This window comes from Carettochelys insculpta, chromosome 26 (assembly GCF_033958435.1).
Source record: "Carettochelys insculpta isolate YL-2023 chromosome 26, ASM3395843v1, whole genome shotgun sequence".
NCBI classification, from domain to species: Eukaryota; Metazoa; Chordata; order Testudines; family Carettochelyidae; genus Carettochelys; species Carettochelys insculpta.
The window spans coordinates 7654179-7672061 of record NC_134162.1 but is presented as its reverse complement, the minus strand read 5'-3'; the positions used below and the strand labels follow the sequence as shown (position 1 = coordinate 7672061).

At 48.9% G+C, this 17883-nt stretch overlaps 1 protein-coding gene across 2 annotated transcripts in view; it reads left to right on the top strand.

Annotated features, from left to right (window-relative positions):
- The window catches only part of ITPR3 (inositol 1,4,5-trisphosphate receptor type 3), a 99587-nt gene that overhangs the window by 19534 nt on the left and 62170 nt on the right, over positions 1–17883 (top strand). For both annotated transcript variants that reach the window (XM_074977770.1, XM_074977769.1), the window contains exons 2-3: positions 1270–1340; positions 16312–16433. In XM_074977770.1, coding sequence (XP_074833871.1) covers positions 1270–1340; positions 16312–16433 — 193 coding nt within the window. The remainder of the gene's footprint in view (positions 1–1269; positions 1341–16311; positions 16434–17883) is intronic.

The following is a 17883-nucleotide window of genomic DNA, read 5'->3' as shown; positions in this document are numbered from 1 at the left end:
CACAGTTGATTCACTTTCTTTTTGTCCGCTGAGCCCTGCTGGGGCTAGAAGCAAAAGCATCGAATGACCACGAGGAACTTACAGGAACCCTAAGATACATGATGGCTGTTGACCAAGCCACCTAGTGTTCTCTTCTAGCAGCACCTTCAGGATTAGCGTGTGAGATTCTGCAACCTGGCTAGGTGAATGAGTCGTGGAGGAGAGCCCTAGTAGGGGAGATGAGAAACTTTGCCAGCAAAGCACGTTGGCAGCAGATCGTTCTGGTGGATTGACAGGTGGGCAAGTGGTGAATGATATTTCCCGCCCATAACCTTGGAGGGTGAAACACTCATGAGGTTCTAGATGATGGAGAACCCTGATAGGTGTGAGTTGGCCAAGGACGTAAGCAAAGGTAAAAGTAAGCCGGTGCATCCCAGTGCAGTGCGTTGGTATGGAAGTGTGTGGCTTGGGGGCAGGGCTCTGAGCCAGCCCCTTACACTGCACAGAGCTGAGGCTGCAAAGCCCCAGGTGGACAGGGGCAGGAGTGTGGGGCTGGCAGCAGACTCCCGAGTGCTTGGGGCCAGCAGCCAGAATCCCAGGTGCTGGGGCAAGAACTGGGGAAGCTGCAGCACCCACCACCCCCAGTCCTTAGTTCCCTTCCCATGCCTATGGGATCTGCAGCACCCCCACAGCTCCCATCTGACTGGAAACAGGAGCAGCGCAGGCCAGGGTCACTGAGCGGGACTACCCCAGCCCATACTCATGCACCCCCTTACACCCCAGCTCCCTAAACATACCCACCCCAATCTGCACCCCCTTAAACCTTCAGTCCCCTGCCCAGAGCTCCCCAGCCTCTGATTCCTGCACCTCCACCAACCACCTACCCTGCGGCCCCTCCCCACAACACTCTATTCCATACTTGAGCATTTTCCAGGTACTGTCATATGGCAGACCCTCCCCCCTCAACAGCCTGCCTTGTCACCCCCACTCCAAAGAAGAAAGGGGGTTGCAGTACCATAGTACTCCTAACAAATGTACATTACTTTCACCCTGGGCCAAAGTGATCTGGTGATAGGTATTTATGGCGTCCAGATAGCTCAGAAGGCAACACAGGAAGTTGTCTTGTGGTTCTACCATCGTGTGACGTTACTGATGTTCAGATTCGAAACCTGTGATGCTACAGCAGCTGGATTGGCAGCTCTGTGGTTTGTGGCGAGGCCGCTTAGCTAGCTGGAGTCTGGGCTGTAATGGCTTTGTCTCTGAAATATCATTGGCTTGCTTGTTTTCTAGGCTGGTGGATGATCGGTGCGTGGTGGAACCGGCAGCTGGCGATCTGGATAATCCACCCAAGAAGTTCCGGGGTAAGAAGCTCTGCGGTTTTATTCCTTATGAAGCTGACCATGGGAAAACGCTGCCTCCTGCAGGACGTGGGCACCCGCTTGCACTCCTCTATTATAGCTGTAGCATAGGTGTCAATATTGCAGGTCTGCCCTTGTCCTTCAGAGTTAATGGTCTCTCTGCTCCGGCTCCCAGCAGAGATCCCAAGGGCTGAATGGCCTGTGGATTCTTCATGCCTCTCTCTTTCAAGGCAGAACAGCAGTTGTGCACCAAAGTGGGGGAAGCCCTCCTGCCACGTGCACTCTGGGCTGACAGAGCTGGCACTCTCCAGGGCTGTCATGCTGGAACATAACCCTCCTGCACCTTTGTAGCCTTTCCATCTTCTTAGACTTGTAGATTAAGATCAGAAGAGACCATCCTGGTCATCTGGTCTGACCTGCTGCACATGGCAGGCTACAGAACCCCATCTGCCCTGGAATGTTCCCCTGCCCTCTGGCTAAGTCACTGAAGTCCTCAACTCATGATTTAAAGGCCTCAAATGACAGAGAATGCACAATTTGCAAGAGTTTCAACCTGCAAGCATCCTGTGCCCCATGAGGCAGAGGAAGGAGGACATCTCCCCTCTCCCCCGGTCTCTGCCACTCTGACCCTGGGGAAATTCCTTCCTGCTCCCAAATATGCTAATCAGTTGGACCCTGAGCATGGGGGTAAGACCCACCAGGCAGGCACACGTGAAAGAACTCAGTATCATTGCCATCTAGGGTATGTCTGTACTTACTGGGAGATCCACCCGGTGAGGGTTGATCTCCTGGGGTTTGATTTCGTGCACCTAGTGGGGACATGTGAAATTGAACTATCGGGGTAGTCAGCTGACCCCTGCACGCCTCAATATCACAAGGAGTAAGGGAGGTCAAGGGGAGAGTTTGTCCTGTTGGCCTCCTGAGGTGAGGACAGCTAGATAAGTTGATGGTAGATATGTCGATTCCAGCTATGCAATTGCTGTGGCTGGAATTGCGTACCTGCGATCAGCATTAAGATCTAGTGTTGACCTGCCCCAGTGTCCTGTCACTGGCCATGGACGATATTTGCGGTTCGCCTGCATGCTGTTGCAAAGAGTCCCATTGTGCTGCCCCCTCCAGCGTCATATCAAGCTCAGTCTTGAAGCCGGTTAGGTGTTTTGCTCTATTGTTCCCCTTGGAAGGCTGTTCCAGAACTTCACTCCTTGGATGGTTAGACCTAATTTCAAGCCTAACCTTGCTGATGGCCATTTCTTAACCTATTTATTCTTGGGGTGCACATGCGCACTTAACTTCAATAACTCCTTTCCACCTTCGGTATTTATCCCTCTGGTGTCTAGAGAGAGAGCTCTTGTATCTCCCCTCACCCTTCTTCTGGATGAGCTGACCAAGGTATTTGCACCTCGCTCATAAGGTAGGTTTTTTCCATTCCTCAGACCCTTCTAGTAGCCCTTCTCTGTGCCTGTTCCAGGTTGAATTCACGCTTCTGAAACATGGGAGACCAGAATATTGTCCTTGGTTCCTCAAGTGGCTGCTGGCTTTGTGACTTGGAGAAAGCGACTCTCTCAATGCCTGGAGCTTTGCTGTGGGTGAAAAGGAGAATTTGCACCCTCCCCGGATCTGGTCACTTAATAGCAAGAGATGGTGATTTCTATGTGTGTGGCAGTAACACTGGCTGAGGTCAGTGCCCCATTGTGCTAGGAGAGAGCCGGTCTTAGTCGGATTAACTTTTGTTGCTCTTGTTCTGCCATCCACTCTGCAGTGATTCGGCCTCAGATGGAGTTTGGTGGGCAGCTCTGGGCTCCACGTTTCAATAAAGGTATGAAGAAACTGGAGAGGGTCCAGAGAAAAGCAGCAAAGCTGATGGAAGATCTAGAGAACATGAGCTGTGAGGGAAGGCTGAAAGACCTGGGCTTGGAAAAGAGATGATTGAGAGGGCACATGATAGCAGTTTGCCAGTACCTATAAGGGTGTGAAGAAGAGGAGAGAGAAAAATTATTCTCCTTAGCCTCTGACGACAGGACAAGAAGCAATTGGCCTACATGACAGCAAGGAAGGTTTAGGTCGGAATTAGGAAAAGCTTCCGAACTTCCAGGGTGGTTAAACACTGGAATCAACTGCCTAAGTGTGGAATTCCCATCCTGATAGATACTTAAGAGCAGATTAGACATACCGCAGACAGTGATGATCTCGATGGTGCCTGGTTCTGCTGTGAGGGCAGGGGACTGGACTCAATGACCTCTCGAGGCCCCTTCTAGTTCTAGTCTTCTGTGATTCCATGCGAGTGTGTGATCTGAATAGACAAGACAGATGGCGGAATACCTATTTGCCCTGTTCTACATTTGGGGAAGTGTGGCACAGATTTGCTGAGGGAAATTGAGGCAGAGCCAGGAATGGAATCCAGTCTCTGGAGTCCTACTTCGGGGCCTTTACCACATCCCATCCTTCCTCTCTGAAGCTTGACCTGATGTCCTGAGGCCTGTTTCTTGCTGTGCCTACATCCGTGCATCCTGGCTGCTGGTGGATGGAATGCCTTTAGAGGAGGAAAGGAGGTGTGACTGGGCGAGACAGAGGGCTGGAGAGAGGGCAGTGAGCATCTGTTTCATGGGAAGGCTGTTGGCACTAGGCATTAACTGTGCCAGAGGCCTGCTCTGCTTCACCACGCCTCTCGAGGAGAGATTAAGTTGCTCTTTTCTAAGACGGGCAGGATTTAGGGAGATGCATTAACTCCCCACCCGTTCTTGGTTGTCACGCTATGGCCGCCCCACCCCATCCTGGTGCGAGCCTCAATCATTATTTCCCATTCTCAGTGAGCGGCAGCCGCTGCAGAATTTCCCTTTGTGAGCTGGCTTTCTGGAGTCCTGGTCCACATGGAAATGGTGATGAATCAAGCAATGGACGGAGCAGCTCCTGGCTTGTGGCAATGGGCAACTGAAGCCAAAACTTTCCCCTCTTTCCTGGAAGCCTTCCATTTGCCAGCCCCTCTGTGTCTCAGCCGGCAAGGCATCAAACTCCCTCAGTGGCTGGCTCCTTTCAGGCTTGGGATGTGATTCAAGAGCCAAGAGTCAGCAGAAGAGAACAATGGACACTCTCTTCCTCTTCACTCCTTTGGGTTGAGGTTCCACTGCTCTCTGCGGTGCCGGCAGCGGTGGCAAGGCCAGTGAGTAGGGATTCCTAGCTGTTGGGGTGGGCAACACCCTCCCCAGACTTGGACTTCAAGGTACCTCAAACTCAGCCATATCGTTCTTGAAGGAATTCAGCTTTGCAGAGCTGCCTTCCTTCCCACACATGGCACAGAGGGTGGGGGAAGCGGATACTATTACTTCTCTTGTAGGTAGTGCCCAGGGGAAAGACCTGCAAACCCATTTCCCATTAAACCACCCCAAGCACCTTCTACACACAGACAGGGGAACCCTGTCAGGTCTATCATATCTGGCCACAGCACTCTTACTGAAGAAATATTGGGACTCATGGAAACCACACTCAAATCGCTCGGCGCACAAAGGGCCAACTTCCTCCACAGCACAAACAACTTCTTCCACAAAATCCACAATATTAACATCCTCCCATAGATGTTGCTTTCCTGTGCATCGACGTCCCTCGCAATGATGGCGTAGCTACCTACTTCAAATGTTTATGAGATCGTGGACAATCCATGGACATCCACCCCCAAAACATCACCAAACTCCTCCATCTCATCCTCCTCCACAACAGTTTTACCTCCATCTCAGAGAAGAATTTCTGGACAAATACACCACCAAACCAATGACATACCTCAGATACATCAATGATATTTTCAGCCTCTGGACAGACAACTTGAACTTCCTCCTAGATTTCCACAGCTTCAACAGTGACCATCTCTAGAACACTCCCACACTAGCCTCAAATTCCTGGACACCACATACTGCTTCAGCATTGAACTCTTGAGACAACAACATACAGGAAACCCGCAGATCTTTGCACCTGCCTTTTCGGATCCAGTAACCACCCTGAACACACCTAAGAAATCTGTTATCTACAGCCAGGCACTCAGATACGATAGAACATGCTCTGAGGAGGGAGTCTGGGATATGCACCTTAACCCACTTAAACCGGCCTCTGCTGGATAGGGATGCTCCACCAGAAAAGTAGGTCATGTCATGGAACAGACCACACACATACATCAACAGAACCTGCATCCGTACAGAAATAAAACCTGTTCTGGCTGCATACCCTGTTTGTTATCGACCACTTACCACTGGAATCCATATGGGAGATCATCACACACCTACAGCTCAAACTCGATGGGGACTCCATCCTTTAAAAAATCTTTCCTGAACCCCTCTTCTGGCGTTCAGATACCCCACCCCCAACCTTTCCAAGCACTTCGTCTGAAGCAGACTCCTCATGGACCAACTTGAAGTGGCACCAGAACAACAGATGCCAAACAAACTGTCATATCCCCATTGCTATGATGATGAAGCCTACAGCTGTGTGAGTGAAACCGGACCCATCCTGACTAATAGCCATTGATCAACCTAGCCATCAGCGCTGGAAGGAACTCACACATATTACCTGTGGATGATGACTTTTCCCAAAGCGATCACTTTCTGTCTGAGCTTTCAGTCATCCTTTAGGCCATGGAAACCTGCAGAACTCTTTCCAAAGGTGAGCCTGGAAGCCCAAATTCATAACTTTACTAGCTGCTGAAAATCAAGACCTGAACAAAGACGGGATTTATGGCTTGTTACCGTAATCTGTAACCTGCTACCCCTTCCCCTTTTTGTTCTATGACTACAGGGATGTTAGTAGGCCACTTCACCTTGACCAGTTCTTCAGAAGATGTGCTTGCTACATATGCTGAATTGGCTGGTTGATCTTGTATGTAGCTGTGGCCCTTTCGTTATCTTTCCCTGACTTGACGAAGATCTCTGTGTAGCTCAAAAGCTGGTCTCTTTCACCATCAGCAGTCGGTTCACTAATACTCATTTTGTCACTGTAATATCTTGGGGGCAGCCATGGGTACATCAGTGCTCTATACAAATGTTCACACAGCTCACAGTCAACCTGTGGAACTCCTGGCCAGAGGAGGTTGTGAAGACCAAGATGTTCACAGGGTTCAAAAAAGAGCTACATAAATTTACAGAGGTTGGGTGCATCATTGGCTGTTAGCTGGGATGGGTAGGAATGGTGTCCCTGGCCTCTGTTTGTCAGAAGCTGGGAATGGGAGACGGGATGGATCACTCAATGATTACCTGTTCTGTTCTCTCCCTCTAGGCAGCTGGGATTGGCTAGTGTGGGAAGACAGGATACTGGGTTAGATGGACCTTTGGTCTGACCCACTATGGCCGTTCTTATGTTCTAACATGAACATTTCCCATTTTGCCCATGTCTGGGTAAATTGTGCATCCCGTGACTCACTGCTAGCCCTGCGGCTGCAAGAGAGCATTGCTGGGATGGCCCAGATGCTGAGCCAAATGAATCTGAGGAAGGTACAAAGACCCCTCCCCCCCCAATACACCTCCCTGGCATTAGCAGTGATTCTAGCATGAACCTGGTGCACTTGGCACTGTGCCGAATATTAAAGGAAGAGGCAGCCCCTCCCTGCCCAAGGAGCTTCTGTTTTCATTGGGGTAGATGCTGTAAATCAGCTCCAGAATGCACCAGATCACTCCAGCTGGGTGCACACTGCAAGCAATGTACATATGAAGCTGGGGGGTGGGATTTTTTTTTTTCCACAACCCCAGGTTGTATTCTTGATAGTGATTGTTATTTGCATCTCTTCTATGCGGGCTCCAGTAACTGCCAGTGCTGTTGGGCACACATCAGTGTGTGAGAAATTGTCTTTCGCGTCTTAGCTGTATGCTGTAGCGGTACCTTACAGAAGTGAGTTGCACAGCTATTGTTGCACATTGTGTTGGGAGTTTCTCCTTGTGTCCAATTGAAATAGAAATGGAAGGGGTCTGCTGTACCAGCTGCCATTTGGGCTGATTGAGCGTGATACAGGACACGATCTCTCACTTGGTGCTCTCACGTGCAGGCTTTACTCTTGTCCTCGTTTAGTCTCCCTTGCTCTGACCCAGAGTTGAAGGGAGCTGTTCGTACAGAAAGATGCATAATGAGCCCTTGGGGTGCAACTCTTTTCCCCCATCCCAAAACTTGTGTCCTGGGACTCTGGTGTGCATTCTGTGTGGAAGAGACCTTGCAAATACATGATTCTGCTTTGCCACCCTCAGGCTCATGCTTTTGACTGAGAGCAAAGGCCAGTGAACTTTATACAAGTTGCACCTCTCTAGTCTGGAACTCTCTTGTGTGGCGACATCTATAATCCAATGTAATTTCAGTTAGCCGGACGACCACTTATCATGGGTGTGGCTGAGTTTCCCGTGGTCCCATAATGTTTGTTTCCAGCCACCAGCCCTGGCTCTCAGTGTTCTGTGTTGTTCGTTAGCTGTAATTTTTCCCTAAATGTCTTCTAAGAGCCCAGTAAGCGGTGGCAGTGTTGGTGATGCTTCTAGACAATACTGACCTCCTGCAGTCTGGCAAATTCTCTCATTCTGCACCCATCAGGTCCCTGGGGTGCTGGATGAGAGAGGTTCACCTTGTACAGCTGCAAGGAATCATCCCGCTGCCCTGATATCGCTGGTACTCCTTGTCTTTTACTTGGATTGGAGCAACCTAAAGCAACCATGGTGAAACCTGAGCCAGCAGTAAGGAGTCATGGTTCCTTCTCATAGCAGCCAGGCATAAATGGGCCTGGATCCAAACTCTTCCAGACTGTAACTGTTCAGATCTAGACCTGCCCATCTCTGTTCCACATCGAATCAGACTGTCATGTTCAGCCACTTGTTAGAATAGCTGGGAACATAGCAGTCCTTTGGGGGCTTTTATAAATACATTGTTTGCTTTTTCCCTCCTCCTTCACAGTGCAAACCCCGATCCTCCATTGCCACTCTTGGGCAAGGGACAGAAGGAGGCTTATGGTGACTGTGAGCCTTCTTTGCATTCTGTGACTGTGCAGGTCCCTGCCTGGTATAAGTTAGAGCACCCCCAAGGCTATTCTAACTCAGTGGTTCTCCACCACAGGTATGTATACCCCTGCGGTCCCCAGGTGTCTCCCAGGAAACACATCAATTCATCTGGAGATTTGCCAAGTTTTGTAACAGGCTTTATGAAAAGCATTAGCCAAGTCAGTAAGAACAAAAATTCTACACAGGCAGTGATTTGTTTATACTGTTCTGTGTACTATACACTGAAATGTAAATACAATATTTATATTCCAACTGATTTGTTTTGTAATTATGTGCTATGCATGAGAGAATTTTAGCCATTTTTCAGTAATGATGGGGCTGAGACATCTTTATGGCTGATTTTTGCAAGCAGGTCGGTTTTAAGTAAAGTGAAAGGTGGGTATACGCAAGACAAATCAACCTCGAGAATGAGGCAGAGTAGCCTGGAAATGTGGAGAACCTCTGCTCTAAACTACGACCTGCTTCCCATAGACCCTGTGGGTCCCAGGAAGTGGGGAGAAGCCATACAGCAGTGCGCAGGCAACGTGGGGGTGTAGCATCAGCACTGTGCCACTTCCAGTGAGTGCAGGGCAGTCCTACCTCTCCCCTGCAATGGTGTGGCTGAGAGCAGCATGAGCTTCCTGGGAAGGGGGGAAAACTGCCCCACACTCACCAGAAGCAGTGCAGGGCTTCTGCGTGAAGAGGTGGGCAGGGGTGGAGCAGGGGTAGGGAGTGGCCGGGGTGTGAGCAGAGCAGATGGGGGATGTGGGGCAGGGGGCAGAGCAGGGCCACATGGCCTGTGCCCCTCTGGAATCCCTGCATTAGTCACCTCTGAAGCAATGTGTTCCCTCAGTGTGCTAATCTAACACCTTTGTTGAGGCACTGGTCTGATATAGAGGGATGCTTGGGGAGCTGTTTCTGCCCCCTTTAAGGGCCCTTGGTGCTGCCAGAGTTACACAAAAGGGCGGTCGCAAGTGCAAACCGGGCCGATAATTTGAAAAATATCTTGGGAGTCTCTCTCTTCCTTGCCCTGGGACTAGAAAGGCAGAGTTCAGCCGTGGAGTGCCTGGGCTGGTCAGGGCAGCACATCCTGACAGGAGCCTGGTACATCCTGTTCCCTGGCTTTTTTGTGGTTTCCCTCCGAGGCTCTTCTGAGAGGCACAGCCCCCAGTTGCAGCACGTTGGGAGAAATCAAACCAGGCGTGTGTGTGATGTTATTTTTTTAATGGGCTTTTGCGGGTGTGTGTGTGTGTAGCAGATAGACAGCATAATTGCAGCTGGAGAGGACAAGGACATGCGGGGCGTGATTCTGCCCAGTGCTGAGTGCTGCCTTCTAGGTGTTGTGAATGCTTAGTGTCTTGCCGGGGCTCAGCACCTAACTGGATTGGTAAGGCCTGAAATGTTCCAGTAATGTAGTCGTACCTGCGCTTGCCCTTCAGACTGGAAGATTCTGGTTCCTGCTCCTCGAGGGATTTCTCCTGATGTTTAAATTCAGTTCAGTTTAACCCCTGCCAAGGCCTATTTGAGAGCGCACGTGTTCCGCCCTGGGGTTGCTTTAAGGAATGCAGCTGAGGGCAGTCGTGAAACTAACATCATGCCAGCTACCCACAGCCTACCACCATTAACTCTTCACTCCTGAGGGTTAGTGGATGGGAAAGTAGTTAGATCACAGGGCTGGCAGTCAAACTCTAGGCTTCAAATCCTGCCTTTGCTCCAGGCTTTCTGGGTTCTGCATGGTAGTGGATAAGTTACTGGATCTCTGTGCTTTGGTTTCTCTGTTTGCGAGGATGATACCAAGAGGGCATGAGATGCTATATTCATTCCAGCAGCGTAGGTAACACTGTTGCTGTCCCAGGAATATTTTCAAAGGTTTTGTCCATCTCAGACCAGGATGAGAAGTTGAAATCTCAGAGTGAAAAGCAGAAAAACTGATGTGTTTTTTGTGTGTGTGTGTGTGTGTGATTAGCTTGGGTTAATTCAAACATTTGTTCCTATTTTGACCCCCTTTTTTTTTTTCTTTTTAAATCTTTTAACAGTCTACTTAGGTTACATTTCAAAACCTAATCTCATTTTGCACTAGAAAATTGGCTTCTTTTTGACCACTTGGGAAGCGTTGGCAGTTTGGCAACAGGTTTTGGTCTCAGTGAATCAATCTCTTTCAACCTAAAACCATGCTGCCAAAATAAAATTTCCCGCCCAGCTCTAATGGTCAGGTCTGGATTGCAAATCCTCTGAGTTTTAGAACTGGTTTGGAGGCTCAGCTTTGATTTGCATCCACCTCTTAAAAGCAACAAGGGGTCCTGTGGCACCTTATAGACTAACAGAAATGTGTGAGCACAAGCTTTCGTGAGCAAAGACCCACTTCATCAGATGTAGGTGCATCTGATGAAGTGGGTCTTTGCCCACGTAAGCTTATACTCATACATTTCTGTTAGTCAAAAGGTGCCACAGGACCCCTCGTTGCTTTTGCAGATCCAGACTAACATGGGTACCCCTCTGATACTCTTACAAGGTGTAATCTACACATACCTCATGGAGCTGGAAGGGACATCCAGGGGTCCTTGAGTCCAGTCCCCTGCACTCACAGCAGGACCTATCCCTGGCAGTTTTTTTTTTTTCTTTTTCAAATCTAACCTGCTCTAGGCCCTCAAGGATTGAACCCACAATGTCATGAATGCCCTAGGCCCTGCCCCTTCTGCCCTTGGTTCCTCCCCTTCCAGGGCCCAGAGCCAGGCCCTGCTCCCACCTTGCCCTGGAAGCTGCATGACTCTTCTATAACCACCTCATTGTGGGGGAAGGTAGGAAAACACCAGTGCAATTCCAGCTCCATATAGGAGGCAATGACTAACTCCTCTGATTTGGACTCAGAGATTCCCTGGGCATGTCCCTCATCACAGCCTTTGGGGCCAATTTAAAACCTGGTAGCTGCCCTAAGGGCAGAACTAGAGCCACCTGGGGGTGGATAGAGCATTACAAGGGCTCCCTGGCGTGGGACAGGCCATTAGCAAACAGACCTGTGAAATAAGAAATGAAACCTGGATTCACTCTAGAGACCCAAACCAAATGAGAACTCTGCCCTCTGCGTGTTTGTCACTCCCAGGTAAATAAACACCTGCTTGCCAGCAAATCGGGATGGGAGCCAAGGATGGGAACTGATTTTCTTCTTTCGTGTGAACTTTCTAGGCTGCTAGTTCAGGAACAATTAACAATATTGAGGCTTACAATCTCTTCCTCTGCCAGCCCTCTCCTCTTCTCTCCAAAGCAGCTTCCAGTCCTGACCAAAAATGGAGCCGCAGAGGCAGCTCATGAGATAGAGTACCTCTGTCATTGCCTGGTGAAGGCTGATGTTCCCTCTAATCTTGTCCATCTGAGTGTGGAGTAATTTTTTTCTGCATGCACCAAGGCATATGCAAATATGCACCACCAGTAGAAACAGATTTATATATATAATTGGAGATACACATCTCCTAGAACTGGAATGGACCTGGGGAGGTCATCTAGTCCAGTCCCCTGCCCTCTTGGAAGGACCAAGCACCATCCCTGACATCTATTTGTCCCAGTCCCTAAATGGCCTCCTCAAGGATTGTGCTCACAATCCTGGGTTTAGCAGGCCAATGCACCAACCACTGAGCTATCCCTCTAGGTGTGGGCATGCTGCTTATCAGCTGGGTGGCACCTGATTCTCTCCTGGGTGGCTGCCCAAATGCTCAGCTGAGAGGGAACCCTGCCAGGTACCAATGGTAAGTCTCTTCTCTCCACGAGTACTCACTAGAGGGGAACACTGCACTTACTCACCATCACAATGTGTTACATGGCGTTGTCTCTCTTCGACACGACTAAAGAAGTAATCGACTCCCTTGATGTCCATGTCAGGGTGTCCTTCCCACAGGGTATGCCCACCCAAAGAGAGATGTTGCACTTTGAATGGTTATTTCACAGACCAAATGCTCAGTCATGCAGAATCCTGGGGGATTTCCTTGTGAACTCAGAGCCCAGTTGAACTGGCCATCTTAACTGTTGTTTTTCTAGTTCTGCTGCCAGTTTCTCATGTGCTTTATTCCAGATGCAACAGAGGGGAAGATCCCAATTGGTCTGAACATTTCACATGTTCTGTTCATTAATATTCCAGGGGCCACACCTCTCAGTTCTGCTGGGCTGTTTCACCAGCGTGAATTTGGTGTGACTCCACGGAATTGGAGTCACTCTGGATTGCACTGCTGTGAGTGACTTGGCTGGGCATGCATAGAGACCAGGTGTTGGCAGAGCTACAAAAGGTAGCAAGGGTGTGCAGACAGGTACCTCTGTGCACAGTGACCTGTTTGAGGCAAGAGTCACAGTTTTAGGGTACAGCAACGAAGGGTCCTGTGGCACCTTATAGACTAACAGAAAAGTTTTGAGCATGAGCTTTCGTGAGCACAGACTCACTTCATCAGGTGCTGGTCATGGAAATCTGCAGAGCCAGGTATAAATAAGCCAGAGCAAGGGTGGGGATAACAAGGTTAGCTCAGCCAGGAAGGATGAGGCTTACTACCAGCAGTTGATCTGGAGGTGTGAACACCAAGGGAGGGGAAGCCGCTTTTGTATTTAGCCAGCCATTCACAGTCTTTTTTTAATCCTGAGCTGAGGGTGTCGAATTTGCAGATGAATTGTAGCTCAGAAATTTCTCTTTGGAGTCTGGTCTTGAAATTTCTTTGCTGTAGGATAGCTACTTTTAAGTCTGCTACTGTGCGGCCTGGTAGATTGAAATGCTCTCCTACGGGTTTTGGTATATTGCCATTTCTGATATCTGATTTGTGTGCGTTTATTCTTTTACGTAGAGACTGTCCAGTTTGTCCGATGTATGTAGCAGAGGGGCATTGCTGGCACGTGATGGCATAAATTATATTGGTAGATGTGCAGCTGAATGAACCCACGATGGTGTGGCTGATCTGGTTAGGTCCTGTAATGGTGTTGCTGGTGTAGATATGGGGGCAGAGCTGGCAAAGAGGTTTGTTGCATGGATGGGTCCCTGAGTTAGAGTGACTGTGGTGCTGTGTATAATTGCTGGTTAGGATTTGCTTCAGGTTGGCAGGTTGTCTGTGGGTAAGGACTGGTCTGCCTCCCAAGGCCTGTGACAGTGGGGGATCATTGTCCAGGATGGGTTGTAAATCCCTGATGATGCGCTGTAGAGGTTTTAGCTGAGGACGGTAGGTGATGGCTAGTGGTGTTCTGTTGGTTTCTCTCTCAGGCTTGTCCTGTAGTAAGAGGTTTCGTGGCACACGTCTGGCTCTGTTGATCTGTTTTTTCACTTCCTCAGGTGGGTATTGCGGTTTCAAGAATGCTTGGCAGAGATCCTGTAGGTGTTTGTCTCTGTCGGAGGGGTTGGAGCAAATACGGTTATATCTTAGTGCTTGGCTGTAGACAATGGACCGTGTGATGTGTCTGGGATGGAAGCTGGAGGCATGAAGGTAGGCGTAGCGGTCGGTGGGTTTACGGTACAGGGTGGTATTGATGTGGCCATCGCGTATTAGCACCGTGGTGTCCAGGAAGTGGATCTCCTTGTAGACTGTTCCAGTCTGAGGTTGATGTTGGGGTGAAAGTTGTTGAAGTCCCGGTGGAATTCCTCCAGAGTCTCCTTCCCATGGGTCCAGATGATGAAGATGTCATCAATGTAGCATAAGTCAGGGGTGTCCAAGCTTTTGGCTTGCCTGGGCTGCATTGTGTGAAGACAAATTGTCTTGGGCCTCATATAAAATATATAATATAGTTAATGTATATAAATCACATAATAATGTTAAAAGTTTACGATCTTGTGGGGCGGCATTACTAGCTGTCCAGGGCCGCCTGCGGGCCACGGGTTGGACACGCCTGGCGTAAGTAGAGATGGGGTGTTAGTGGACGAGAGCTAAGGAAGCGCTGTTCCAGGTCAGCCATAAAAATATTGGCGTATTGAGGGGCCATGCGGGTACCCATAGCTGTGCTGCTGATTTGAAGGTATATATCGTCTCCAAATCTGAAATAGTTGTGTGTGAGGATAAAGTTACAGAGCTCAGCCATCAGATGTGCTGTAGCATCATCAGGGATACTGTTCCGGATAACATTTATTCCATCTTTGTGTGGGATGTTGGTATAGAGAGCCTCTACATCCATGGTGGCTAGGATAGTGTTTTCTGGTAGGTCATCAATGTATTGCAGTTTTCTCAGGAGGTCAGTGGTGTCTCGGAGATAGCTGGGAGTGCTGGTGGCATAGGGTCTGAGGAGAGAGTCCACATAACCAGACAGTCCTTCAGTGAGGGTGCCAATGCCCAAGATGATGGGGTGTCCAGGATTTCCAGGTTTGTGGATCTTGGGTAGTAGGTAGAATAGCCCCAGACGGGGCTCTAGAGGTGTGTTGGTATAAATCTGTTCTTGTGCTTGTGTAGGGAGTGTCCTGAGCAGATGGTGTAGTTTCTTGGTGTATTCCTTGGTGGGATCTGAGGAAAGTAGCCTGTAGTTTTAGGGTAATAAAAGTTTCCATTTCTCTGCTGTCACTTTCTTGGACAGAGACCAGCATTCCTTGTAAGGTGTGCACTGGAGTGACTGCTTAGGAGATATTCAAATGCTGCCCAGCTGATTAGCAGAGTGCCCATAGCTAGGATTTTGTTTCTATGGGTGGTGCACATTTGCCCACATGAACAGAAAAAATCTGCACATGGATGGAAAAGATTAGAGGGAGCGCTGGCAGAGACCCAAGTCTCTCTGCCTCTCTTCTAAGTGGGCTTTTTCCAGGTCTCACAGTTTCCAGCCTTCTGTGGTATCCCAAGCAAGCCAGACTGACTAAAAGGCACTTGGCTTTCTTACCAGAGCTTATGGCCAGTGTGACCTGCGGTTAAAAATAACCCTCCATTTCTTGCCAAGGAAGCACGTTTTTTCTGAAGGTGAAAGCATCACAGAGAAAACAAATTATAGACGACCAAAGAAGCCGCATACGTGGTAATAAGCCAGGCAGAGGTCACCCAGTTACAACTGTAGACTCCATTAGTAGCAATCCTTCAAACCCCACCATAGCATTTCCCTTACGTTTATATAGTCATAATGGTCTCCCATTCAGCACCACAACCAGGCAAGGCAGTTTAGCTATTTTGTTAATATGGTTTGGGCCTGTTCCTGCTTCTGGAGACAAGATCAGTCAGCAGCCAGTAACCTGTTCTCAGGTAGTCCCTTCCAAAGCCTGGCTCTGTGCAACACCAGAGTTGGGGGATTTGCATTCACCTCCACAGAGGTATTCCCCAGGAAATCCATTTAATGGTTCTTGTTCCAAAAGTCCATCCTTGTCTCGCTAATTTGCAGTACGCTCCTTTGAACTCCCAGGTCGCACATTACATCTCCTCTCTCGAGATGCAATCCCGGCCCATGGCAGTACAGAAGCTTGGCATTTAATTCAATTGACCCCAAAGAGACTTACACTTCATTCAATAAGCTCTCCACAAGGAAATGAAGGAAATTTCTGTATCTGTTGCAGCATGTGTCTGGACTCTCACTGCAGTGCACCCGGGCTGAAAGTCTTACCAGTTTGCCTGGTAATTTCTGATGAAAGCAAATAGATCTGAAAGTCAGGGAGCAGGTTAAACCACTGAGTCCGCTGTACCTATCAGATGTGAAACTGGGGCCATTTCATAGCTGCAGGTATCTGTATCCACAGATGTGGCTGCGGATATCTGTGGCTCACTTTCATGGATACAGATGCGGATACAAATTTTGTATCTCTAAGCCTGCAGATTTGCTGGTATCTGCTTTATATCTGTGGGTATCTCCACCTGCAGATGTGGATGCAGAGAGCCACAGCTCATTTTTGTGGATACAAGTTTTGTGTCCGCGCAGGACTCTACTTACAGCATTTGAACACAACCAGCCTTATTCTCTCGCTGCCCAGCCAGAGATGTGGCTCTCCATGGGAGATACACCTCTGACTGAGCTCAGCATGCCCTTAGTGTGATGCATTGTAACCCTTTGGCTTTCTGTCCTTCTAGATTGTCTCTTCAAAGTGTGTCCCATGAACCGCTACTCTGCGCAGAAGCAGTACTGGAAAGCCAAGCAAACCAAGCAGGACAAGGACAAGATTGCTGATGTGGTGCTACTGCAGAAGCTCCAGGTAAGCAGAACTGGACCAATGAGTGGTGGCACAATTCCAGGTGATACTCTTTGTAGCAGGGGGTGAAGTTATTAGAGGTACTACCTGAGGACTTCCCAGCATTTCCCCCCACTCCAAGACCTGACATGCCATCTTTCCTTGTGCCAGGCTCCTTCCTCTCTTGGAAGTCAACAGGTGCAGGCACCCACCTCTCCTCCCTTGTACCTTTCCTTTTCTAGCAACTTTCCCCTGCAATGTTCCATCAGCAGCTCCTTGAGCTGGAGGAGTAACTCCAATAGGAGTTATCAATGATAGGTTGTTACCTATTTTATCAGTACAATGGGATTAGGAATACTTACCACCTTTTATAAAGCACTTTGACTTTTATAAATGAATGTTGTGTGCAGCTCCATGTTGTTGTTGTATGGTCCAGGGACTAGAGGGGAACACAGAGTACAGGTTGAACTGGTGAGTTATACTTGCATGAGATATCCTTCGTGCAGGCTCTTGTCTGCTGCTCCCTCCCCAGTAATGAGATCTTGGATCTTCTTTTGGTATCCTTGCTTTTCCTTGGATGTCATTGCCTCTCAGCTTCTCCATCCTTGGCAGAAAGGGTCACCCTTGGAACCGTGACACGGCCATCTGAGAGCTGCTCTTGGACAGTGAAATCAGGGAACTGAGGACAGGTTTATTGCTTCCCCTGCACTTAGAAATGCCCTAGACCAACCTTACGCCTCGTCTAAGCAGCTCCAGAGGTTTCCATGGGTGTTGCTCGCTGTCTGACCTCCTGTATAACACATGCTACAGAATAGCCTATGCTGCATATAGGAGGGAAACTGTGTTTGTAACTGTTCCGGGCTTATGCTGGTGCTGATTTCCTCTGAGGTTCAACCTGTACTTTGAATTTGACTCAAGTGTATCTTCCAAAAAGGCCCCCATTCTGCATTTGAAGGTATCAAGAGATGGTCACCGTAATCTGCCTCACCTGTGCTGATAACATTGTGTGATACACACCCTCTTTTTTTGTGCTTAGGTTAGGAACCAGCTTCTAATACAGGCTGAACCACTCTAGTCTGGCACCCTTGGGACCTCACTGGTGCTGAACGAGAGAATTTGCCAGACCAAGGGAGGTCAATATTGTCTAGCACATTACCAACACTCCCACTGTTTGCTGGGCACTTAGGAGACCTTTAGGGGTAAATTACAGCTAAATAACTGCCCAGAACACTGAGAGCCAGGACTGGTGGCTGGAAACAAACTTTATGGGACTGTGGGAAACTTGGCCAGACCTGTGATAAATGGTCATCCAGTTAGTGAAAATCATGCTGGATTACGGCTGTTTCTGGATGAGAGAGTGCCAGACTAGAGAGGTTCAAACTGTATCAACAAATATGCTTACTGTAAATGGGAGCAAATTAGACACTGACTATAATGAGAGCATTGGGCAGTCTGTGTGTGTGTGTGTGTGAGA